The sequence below is a fragment of the Muntiacus reevesi genome, chromosome 6 (assembly GCF_963930625.1).
Source record: "Muntiacus reevesi chromosome 6, mMunRee1.1, whole genome shotgun sequence".
Taxonomy (NCBI): domain Eukaryota; kingdom Metazoa; phylum Chordata; class Mammalia; order Artiodactyla; family Cervidae; genus Muntiacus; species Muntiacus reevesi.
The window spans coordinates 12205332-12216117 of NC_089254.1; the positions used below are offsets into that span (position 1 = coordinate 12205332).

Sequence of the window (10786 nt, forward strand, 5' to 3'; positions counted from 1 at the left end):
GCTGTCACCATCTGCAGTGATTTTGGAGCCCCCAAAAATAAAGTCTATTGCTGTTTCCATTGTTTCCTCATTACCATGAAGTGATGGGACCGGATGCCATGATCTTAGCTTTCTGAATGTTGAGCTTTAAGCCAACTTTTTCACTCTCCTCTTTCACTTTCATCAACAGGCTCTTTAGTTCTTCTTCACTTTCTGCTATAAGGGTGGTATCATCTGCATATCTAAGGTTATTGATATTTCTCCTGGCAATCTTGATTCCAGCTTGTGCTTCATCCAGCCCAGCGTTTCTCATGATGTACTCTGCATATAAGTTAAATAAGCAGAGTGACAATATATAGCCTTGATGTACTCCTTTCCTGATTTGGAACCAGTCTGTTGTTCTATTTCCAGTTCTAACTGTTGCTTTCTGATGTGCATACTGATTTCTCAAGAGACAGATCAGATGTTCTGGTATTCCCATCTCTTTAAGATTCTTAAATTCTCTCTAAGACCCCCATTAAGAATCACTTCATTAACATAATTGAATGATATAAAGGAGCTCCATTTAAGGAGCTCTATATGTTAGGAACTAGAAACAAAGATCAAGTATGTATTTCCTATTATCTCACATCAACAAGGACCTCCTTTCCAACTGTAGCTTGAAATAAGCCTATGCTATGGGAGAGTAGAGACTTCTGAATACAATTTAGAGTTTCAGTTATTAAAGTAAAATCAACATTTTTATTACTGAAATGACATTTTTCTCCTTAGAAAATGACATTTTCTCCTTAGAAAAAGTTAAGTAGAAACAGGTGTGAGTCCTGCCCAGGGTGTCATGTCAGAAATGGAGAAGGGTTCCAGGAAGTGAGTTAGTGTGAGCAGGACAAGGGGAAATAATAAGGTGGTGTTTTCTTTGTACCCTTTGAAGCGATTCTGTTTCAACACAGCTGTTATGTTTGCTGATGCTACACTTGTAGCCAGGTCTCTAAGGGCACACAGGCGGGCATGACTGCGGGACACGGCACACACACACCCCTTTCTGCCATTTGGGTTCTACAGTTGCAGCATCTCCTCCAAGAAGTCTTTCCTGGTTAGCCCAAATCACACAGCTCTCCTTTTCGGAATTTCTATAATTCCTGTTTTTCAAACCTAACACTTACATATGTGAACCAACCATATATCTTCATTGATCTTCACTTGTTTCATTTATGTGTTTTTGCTTCTCATTCTTATATTAAGCCTCTCGCCAGAAACCAGTATATTTTACTTTTGGGGTATGTCTGCTATATCCGTCCATTGTCATTGAATAAAGGTCGCATGATTTATTGGTCAGATATGTCCAGATTTCATGGTGACATCAGAAGCTGGTTAAATATTGAGTTTAATCTAAAACCCAAAGCTAAATCTTCCTGTCTCCTGATGGAAATGCTGGCTACCTGGACTCAGCTTTTGGTTTTTGTTGTTGATGGTGGTGGTGGTTGCCCAGTGAACTGTTGAACAGAGCATGCTAATGAAATAACTGATCTTCATGCAGTCTTTCTTTTATTGCTGAAGGTGAAAATAGCAGTGAGTGTAGTTTGGTATATGACATAGGTCCTCTTTAGGTGTTGTGCTGGGAAGATGTATTTGATCAACATTCATGCTACTCTGCAGTTTGCGTTACTTCATAGTCACCAGTAGGCTTGAGTTCTTGGTTTATGAATATTCAGTTTTTTGCTAATAAAACTTTCTATAGAACTAGAAGTGTTTCCCAGACCACTGGAAGTGTATTTTGAGATCAGCCTCTCTCAAAATTGCTTCAGCTACAGGCAGGGCATGCATTTCATCAGACTTCCACTTTCTTTGTTAGCAACCTCGTTTTTACTTTCTCCTGAATGATGAAGGAAATTAGTCTTATGTTTTTAATCCTCCCATCTACCACGGGAGCTGGCAGTGTGTCCAAATACTCAAGAGCTTGAGACTTTGTTAGAGCATTTCAGGGCTGTAAGGAGGCTTATAGGTCCATGAAGTCTTGATATCTCTGTGAGTGGAATGGATGAATCATATGTGTGCACTGAACTAATAAAACTCTACGGTGTCTCTGTAGGTGATACAAGCCTGCCATTCATATCCCAAAGCAATTGAAGTTGTTGTTAACGCCTATGAACACATCAAGTGGAACGTGAAGTGGAAAAGAGCCATCCCTGATGATGACTTGGAGGTAAAGCATCCATTCATTTCCTCTGATTTTTCACTCCACAGGACTTCCAGACCACAATGGAAGTGTAGGAAATTCTAATTTTAAAAAAATGGGTTTTGAGAATGCTTTTAAGAATTTGAGAATGCCACTCCAATATGAGACAAAGGGTTATAAAATGCAGGTGTAAGAATAGATAAATAAATAGGTATGTAACACTTGGGAGCATCTCGGGAATTTCTCTATCAAGGGGCAAGTTGAACAATTATATAAAGTTGACCATTTTACTTTCTTCCCCATCAATTTAGATGAATTTAATAATAACAACAGCAACAACATTTGGGATTGCTCATATAGCATTTTTACCAGAAGATTAAACAGTTTTGTATAGATTATGTCACTGACTTTAATAAATTGCTTTGTGTCGATTGTTTTCATTCACTTTTAAATATCCTAAAGTCTTTAGTAAGCAGGTAACAGAGTATTAAAAACTGTGGGACTTCCCTGGTAGTCCAGTGATTAAAAGTCCATCTGCCAGTGCAAGAGGCATGGGTCCCCCCCGAGTCTAGGATGGATCCCTGGGATCCAGATGCTGCAGGACAACGAAGCCTGCGCACCGCACCTGCCGAGTCCCAGCTCTAGAGCCCTCAAGCCAAAGCTATTGAACCACCACTAGAGAAAGCCCACAGGTCACAAGGATGACCCGACGCAGCCATCAATCAATAAAAAGATAGATAGATGGATAAAATCGTGGCAAAAATGTGTATAACATAAGATTTAAAAAAAACAAACTTTGTGATGACTCATGCAGAAAGCTTTGCAAAGCTGAGTCCTCATGCCACACATGGATTTTGCTGCCTTTGTGAACCAGCTATTTCACTAGCCTTCTTTTCTTGGTTTTAGCCACCACAGATGTCCCCAGCACGGGAGAGGTGTTGGGCAGAGTGCAGAGCTCCCTGGGCTTAGAGTCCAGTGACTTAGCTGCAGTGTTATTCTGCTACTTACTAGCTGCCTTAGCTTTGAAAAGTTGCTTAACCTGTCTTAGCTTTATTATTCCTGCTTAATTTTGCCTCACCATCAGAGACTGTGGAAAGCTGCCACTAGGTATGAAGCAGGGACTAAACGCATCAGTGCTGATTTCTCTTGGTGTGAACCGTGAGGCTTTTCTGACTTTAACGTGTCTTGCCTTCCTTTTCAGAGGTACTGGGATTTTTACCACTCTCTCTTCACTGTATGCAGTAACTCTCCGAGGACTCTCATGCATTTATCGAGATGCGCCATTCGAAGAACGTTACACAGCAGATGTCACAGAGTAATTCCTTTGCTTTCCCTCCCATTGTCATTGAAAAAGTACTTGCTTTTAGAGCCGGAGGGAATCATTTATTAAGCCTTATGAGGCAGAAGTTCCCAATCCTAGATCTTTAAGTGGACTCGCTGGGTAGACACAGTTTGCATAAATAAAATGGTACTTGGGTTGATTATAACACTTCAGGGATGTAGAAACACTTTGCAAACACTGTGTCATTAATCCTAGGGTACCATGGTGAGGGGAAATAAACAAGAGGTAAAGTGAAGGTATTCTCAAAAATAAGAGCATATTCAGAAGGTACTGACATAACAATAATAATGTGTATAGTGCATTTACTTGGTACCTGTTGTCATTTTGTAAAAATTTTCGTATATTATCTCATTTGAGAGGGGACCCAGGTTTTCTTACAACCAATCTCATTTTCTCTCCCTTATCAGTGATAAGTTTACATTACTCTTCAGTTGCGAACATGCAAGGCTTTGACATAGGCATCTTAATCTTAGTGTCCTCCACCCTCTCCCACGTAGCAGAAATTACTGTTGCTAGTTTTGCCAACTCCTTCCCCCATACCGAGCTCCTCCACTTACTTTCAGAGAAGAAAGCATGAGCATAGTCAAAACAAGGGGGTCTTAGAAGCAAATGAGAAGTGAAAAACAGAGACCTATCCACTTGAAAGTCAAAATAAACATGTTAACGCACTCTCGCTGAGCCAAAGACCGGAGATGCAACGGTGAATCCCAAGCAAGGACTCCAGCCCTCCAGGACGTCGTCATTTAGCAGAGGATCCAGACATTTAAGCAGGGAACTGCCTCTCAGGGGAAAGAGCACAGATGCGGGTTCATTCTCAGTGCTTGCCTTTCAAAATCATGTTTCTGAAATGAAATGTGGTTTTCTTTGAAGCCTGATGATCAAGAGAAGGGATAGTGTGAAGTAGAGGGGATCTCTAGCTGCTGTGAGTGTGAATGTAAAAGGCCTCACTTCCAGTTTCCCGGTACATCTAGATATTTTTATTTTAGTATCATTTGCTGCACTGTACTGTCCCACATTCCCTGGGGAAAATATTGCACACTTGATGGCCCCCATGTATGTGACAAAGAAGTTTTAGAAAATGTGTGCAAGGAAATGTATGAAAGGACTTAGGTTGGTTACTTCAGTCTTTTCATGTAGGAGACTGGCATTTCAGAGCATTTTAGCTAGAAGATAAGGAGAATTTTGCTGGTGATGGCTGGGTGCAGAAAGCACGTAGAAACATTTTGAAAATAGTAGTTAGAAACATTTTGAAAATAGTAGAAGTTTGAGGAACTTGGAAAGGCTAGTGTGTTAATCAGGTTTGTTAACAGTTTGCAGAAAGAGAAATGTAGATGGTTAACCTTTGGACTTCATGGTTTGTAAGGCCACTTTTCACTTCACGTATTTGTTCTTGCTAGTCACTTTTAGATATGCTCAGTGACTTTCAGCATTACGTTTTAGAGCTTAGAGCAGAAGTAATTAAGCACAGATAAATCTATTTGCCAGTTGTGAGCAGGATTTTTTTTCCCAGGGATAGGGTGTATGTACATGTGTATGTTTCTCCATCTTGTTGAAGTTTACAGGCTTGAGTTTTGAGTGGAGATGAAGTCAAATGTTCCACTAGCCTGCCATCTAGACTGTGCTTCGCCTCTTGGGATTTGCATCCTCCTGGTGCTGTGTGGGAAAAATAATGTAGATGCAATAATCTTTCTAAAGTATCAGTTCCACTCAGATATTTTGGGAGGAATATTCGGTACAAAAGTGAGATCTGTATTATGGAATAGAATACTGTATATGTGTGAACTAGTCATATAAAACATGACCCTTAAAAAAACAAACAGTTTACTTGCAACAAGTGATGTAGAACACATTCTAGAATGCCAGGTGGAGGTGTTGCACCCCACCCACCCCCAGTTTCAGGAGTATTCTGGAGAAATATTTGTGATGCTGACTTGGGCGATAATGCTGAGGCTGAGGATGAAAGGAGAGAGGATGTTCCTTGCATGGGGAAATAACATTTCTCAGGCTCCCTGCTGTGCTTAGACGGTCTGTGTTAATCTAGTATATAATACAGAACAACTTGTTTTGGATGGTTTATTTGTAGACTTAAAGTTGTTTCTCCTCATCTCTGAACCTTCATTTAGGGGACTTAAATAAAGCTCTTCTCTTTCCTTTCATTTATGTGAGTTATCTGTTGATAAGACTTTTTCCTAACTGACTTCTCAGCAGTTGGACGAAAGAACTCTACATGATTCACTGCTTTCTTCCACACTGAGAAAAAAGAGAATGAGAAGATATGCCTGTAAATAAATAATATTTTCAAAAGAAAGTAAAGGGTAAACACAAATAAAAACCAGACGATTGCTTTGAGAACAAAAAGTGTTTTAACAATAATAAAGAAACTGTGCTGGACATAGTCTTCTGTCACCCTCTCTGTCCTCTTGGGTTTCTAATTTCTTTTCATTCTCACGTTCAAGCAACCATGAGCAGGAGGAACAGAGGAAATTGTATCCTCATGATAGCTTTGTTAACTTTCTGGAAATAGTCACTTGGTGAGGGAGAAGATAGATAGTAAATAGTCACGTGTGAGAAAGAATCTTTGAGATGAGGGAAAGACCACCCTTTCAGTTTTCTCCCTTCTTAGGAGCTAGACACACAAGTTCTATTTTTAAATCACCTAGTGTTACACCATCACTGTGTCCTTCCATCCCGAACCCAGTGGTTTCTGATAAAAAATACAGCAGTCAAAAGCCGACTGTAAGGATGAAAAAAGTAACCAACCATTTGCAGTGGCTTATCAATGTTGGAAAAAAACAGCTGAGCCTTATATTTTTGTTACTTGGCTGATTGTTTTAAACTACACACTTTCAAAACTTTTTAGAAAAATCCAATGATTTATTTTTTTTTGAAACACAGACACCAGATCTATTATATGGAAGGAATTCTTTGTCATTTTCTTTGAGGCATGAACAGATGCACTACAGTGAAGTGTTAGAAGTTTGGTTCTGGTGCCTGTCTATCTACGTTTATATCCACTCTCAACCTAATTTGACCTGTTATCTGGGGAAAATGACGTGCTTGCTCCCTGCCTCAGTTTCCTCACTTGTAAAGATGTAAATGGTGGTGGTACCTACCTCATAAAACTTTTATATGATCACTTTGAAGTGCAGGGAAGGAAAAGTTTTACTTGACCCTCTTAGGGTCCCTGGCTGGGTCTGAAAGTTAAACTGACAAAGACCGATTAACAGGAGGAAACCACATAAATTAACTTAATATGTTTCACATGACATGGAAGCCTCTCTAAGAAAATGAAGACCCTGAAGTAACAACCTTGAGTGTTTTCGTGCTAGGTTTGATGATAAGTGGATAGTTGTGTAGAAATATGATGATGAAGGAATGTGAGGTCAGTGTGGTAAGCGAGGGGAAGCCTGGGAATCCTAAGTCTTCATTAGGATTCTTCTTTCTTCATTAATTTTTGCTTTACTCTCTTGTGTTCATTTCTACTGTACAGCAAAGTGCCTCAGCCACGCGCACACACACGCCCCTCCCTTTCGGACTCCTCATTCAGTCACTGCAGGGCGTTAAGAGAGCGCTCTGAGCTATGCAGAGGGTTCTCCTTAGTTACCTGTTATACATGGCATCCATAGTGTATATGGGTCAATCCCAATCTCCCCATTTCTCCCACCACCGCTTTTCCCCCTTGCAATCCATGTATTTGTTCTCTACATCTGTGTCTCTCTTTTTGCTTTACAAATAAGATCGTCTGTTCATTTTGCTCTATGCATTAATGTACAATGTCTGGTTTTGTCTTTCTGACTTACTTCCCTCTGTACAGCAGTCTCTAGGTCCATGCATGTCTCTGCAAATGACCCAGTTTCACTCCCTGTTTATGGCTGAGTGGTGTTGCGTTGTTAGGAGTCTTCTTGATGTCCCTTTGTCTTAGAAGATAAGGGTGCTCCTTTCCTCCAGATTTAGGGAGAACACCTCCTGCAGGAGGGTTTGATGACCTATTTCAGAGAAGAAGGGGCAGGGATGGTCAGAGTGATCTTCCTATTTTTGCTGTTTTCTTGAACTCCTTCAGTTTAAGATAGTCATTATGCCAAGGTGCCATATGTGGGAATGGTGTGTCTAGAACCCATCCGAGGGTTAAATTTTTAGTACATTAAAGAACACAGGACAGAGTATGACATTCAGGAAGGATTTTGCTATTATTGTTGTCCTTGTTTCTGTCATATTCATTATTATTTAGGGAGAGCTCTCTACCACTGAGTAACGTTTTCATAGAGTGAGGCTGCGGCTGAAGGTGACATGTGCTAGATTTCTGTTCACTTTTGGAGCTACTTGTTGAGCTTCTTCTACATACCAGGCACTTTGCTGGCAGCTGGGAATCAACAGATGACCAGATAAACCAGGTCCCTGAACTTCTTGGGGTTTTTTGAGTTGGGGGCCAGAGATGGAAATAACAGTGATGTAGAAGATTAGCAAACAGGCAAACTGATTAATTTGTGAAATTTTGCCCTTTTTTAAAGTGGGTTTACCAAGGATGAAATGACTCCTTTTACCATTTCCTGAAGGCTGCAGAATCACTTTATCATGTGGATAAAGACTGCCAGTCAGCTGTTTCCATCTTCACTGAGGAAAGAGGAGGAAGTTATCTTGGTAGCAGGAGTAAAGATTGGCAATTCAGATTCCCAGCAGTGAGGGTTATTGCACATCAGAGTGAATGCCCAGGAAGGATTTGGAGGATTTAATTTAATTATTCTTTCACTTTCAAGGGTTTATTCAGTACTAAAACATGTATGGTTCTGTGCAAAATATGGACAGAAGAAGGGAGTGTTGATACCAAATTCCTGAAAGGTTCACTTTCAGTAGCTCAAATTTTTTTGGTTTTTTTGTCTATTTGTTTTTTTTACTAAGTAGTAAGAATAAAAGGTATACAGTGGGTCTTTAAAAGTTAGATTCTATCTAATGGAGCTGTTTTTCTGTCAACCTGCCATAAATGGTTGATGAGAAATGATTTTCAAAACCTGTATTTCAGTGGCAAATTGCCTTCCTCCTATATTTGTTTACACTTGTCACCAATAAGAAGCAGTACGTGAAATATGAGGAAACACCCTCCAAGAAGCAGTTGATTGTTTTCTTGCTTTTTTTCTTTTTTTTCTTTCTTTTTTAATTTTAGCGACACTAAGTTGATTAGGTGTGCTGAAATTTCTTATTTAGTCATTGGTTTTCTCAGATAGAGGTATGCCTCAATGATATTGTATAACAACTATGCAAATATCCAGCCAAGGAAATAAAATAATGATGCCACCTTGTACTTCTTAAATTAAAGACACCAGTGGGTTTGTTCTTAGTGCTTCATCAAGCACGGAAGATTTGACAAAGCAGAACTATCATCATGGGGTGTTTGGGGTGGCTTTGAAGTAGAAGTTAGGTACCAGAGGTCTTCTCAAGCTCCAAGTGCCCAGTCATTGCCCAGAGTCACAAGGGAAGATGTTTACTCACTGCCCCATATCAGATTTCAGGGAACCTAAAAGTCTCTGATTGAGAAGAGGTATAAATTAATGGAGATTATAATCAATTTAATTTAGGAAGCAAGACAAATAAACTCAGCTGCCTTTCAGAACACAGATTCTCTCTTTCCCCTGCTCAGGGTCTGGCAGGATGACTTTAATGGGCTGCATCAGCCAGTCTCCTTTCCCCTGTGTTCTTGGTTTCACTCAATGGGAAAACCACGAGGAGACTGAAGAGCGGGAGGAGATGGAGATGGGGACACTTCCTGGCCCCTACCCTGCTGGACCTTCTATTGATGGTGGCTGAATTCCTTCCTCAAGGCCACAGTTCCTATGATGAGCCCTTCTCCTAAGCTGCTGTTCTCCTTGATGAAATTCTCTTCTGTCACCCTTGGGTGTGCAGTTCATTTCTTGTTGGGGTTTTGGCAAATGCACAAACCATGCATAGGACTGTGATGAGTCAGTGAGATCTCAGGTGGTGGTCCAGACGATAAGTGCTGTCAGGGTTGAGGGAAGAGGGGGCCACTGGGGACCAGGGGTCTTGAGCTGTGACCTGAAGGGAGGGAGGATTGGGTAATAATTTGAGTAAGAATAGGGCAGTGGAAGGGGTGGAGTTTAAGGGGAGTAGCCTCTGTGAAGGGTTAGAACTGTAACATAGAGTGAGCGTTTACTATCAATTAGACAAGCTTGCTGCGAGTAAAAGATGAACATTTGTTGTAGAGAGTGGAGAATGAGGTTGGCAGGGTTGGGTGGGATCAAATCATGAGATATCTTTAACCATGTGGAAGCACTGTGGGAAATCAATGGAATATTATTATTATCATAATTATTCTTTTCCACCCCTATAGCTTTAACAGTAATAATCATTATGATACAACTACATAACATATATTTTATGATTTTCAGAGCATCTTCATGATGCTTAATAAATATAACTGCCTTTACTATTATCTTCAGCTCTTCTCCCATGCCAAGAAAAATGTACAATTCTGAAGATTTAGATGTGAAAAAAATATAAAATATGAGATTAGTAAACTCTTTTCTTCCCACGTAAAACTCTCCAATCAAATGGAATAATTTACTGGAGCAGAAAGGAATGATAGCCTTGCATTTTTTAAAATATTAAAATGCTTAAGAATTTTTTAAATTTGGAAACCTTTTTTGAAAAGGGAAACCTTTCTTCCAGTGCAAAAGAGGATAAAGGAACGGACACAAAATTTGGAGTTTGAGCACTGCTTATAATTCTTGCCACAGCAGTGTTCCAACTGATAAATTGTTTACAGAAGCACTGACATAATTACAGCCCTTCAGGAACCCCAGAACTCCCAGTACTCCTGAAGTCAAAGGAACAAAGAAAGGCCTCTTTGTAAGGTGATTCATCAGGGACAGCTCAGGTAGCAATGAATTGTTTCTAAGTAACTTTGGCTGATCCTGCGATAAAGATACATACAAAGAAACTGCAAAGCTTTGTTCCCATGCATTAGCAAAACAGGGTGACCTGGGAGGAAGAATCTGAATTTTGGAATCCAGTAGTTGAGTTTTCATCTGGACTGTGCTTCTTAATATCTGTGTGAACTTGGGCTAGTTTCTTAACTCATGGGTCAATGTCTTTATTTGATTAACTGGTGATTAACTACATGATTTGGGAACTAAATGAAATGATACATGTAAAGCTCCTTAAGTGTCTGGTGTTCAGCTGAACCCTAGTCAATGCTCAGATGGTGCGGGAGTCTACTGGGTGGGAGGCATTATGTAGAATATACCTGAGGACATGGAGAGCTTCTAAGACATGCGTGGTAT

At 40.1% G+C, this 10786-nt stretch overlaps 1 protein-coding gene across 1 annotated transcript in view; it reads left to right on the plus strand.

Moving 5' to 3' along the window:
- The window catches only part of ASB4 (ankyrin repeat and SOCS box containing 4), a 75343-nt gene extending 69693 nt beyond the window's left edge, over positions 1–5650 (plus strand). The window contains exons 4-5 of the mRNA XM_065939098.1: positions 2066–2179; positions 3354–5650. Of these exons, the coding sequence (XP_065795170.1) occupies positions 2066–2179; positions 3354–3542 (303 nt within the window). The 3' untranslated portion in view covers positions 3543–5650. The remainder of the gene's footprint in view (positions 1–2065; positions 2180–3353) is intronic.
- Positions 5651–10786: the final 5136 nt, after the last annotated feature.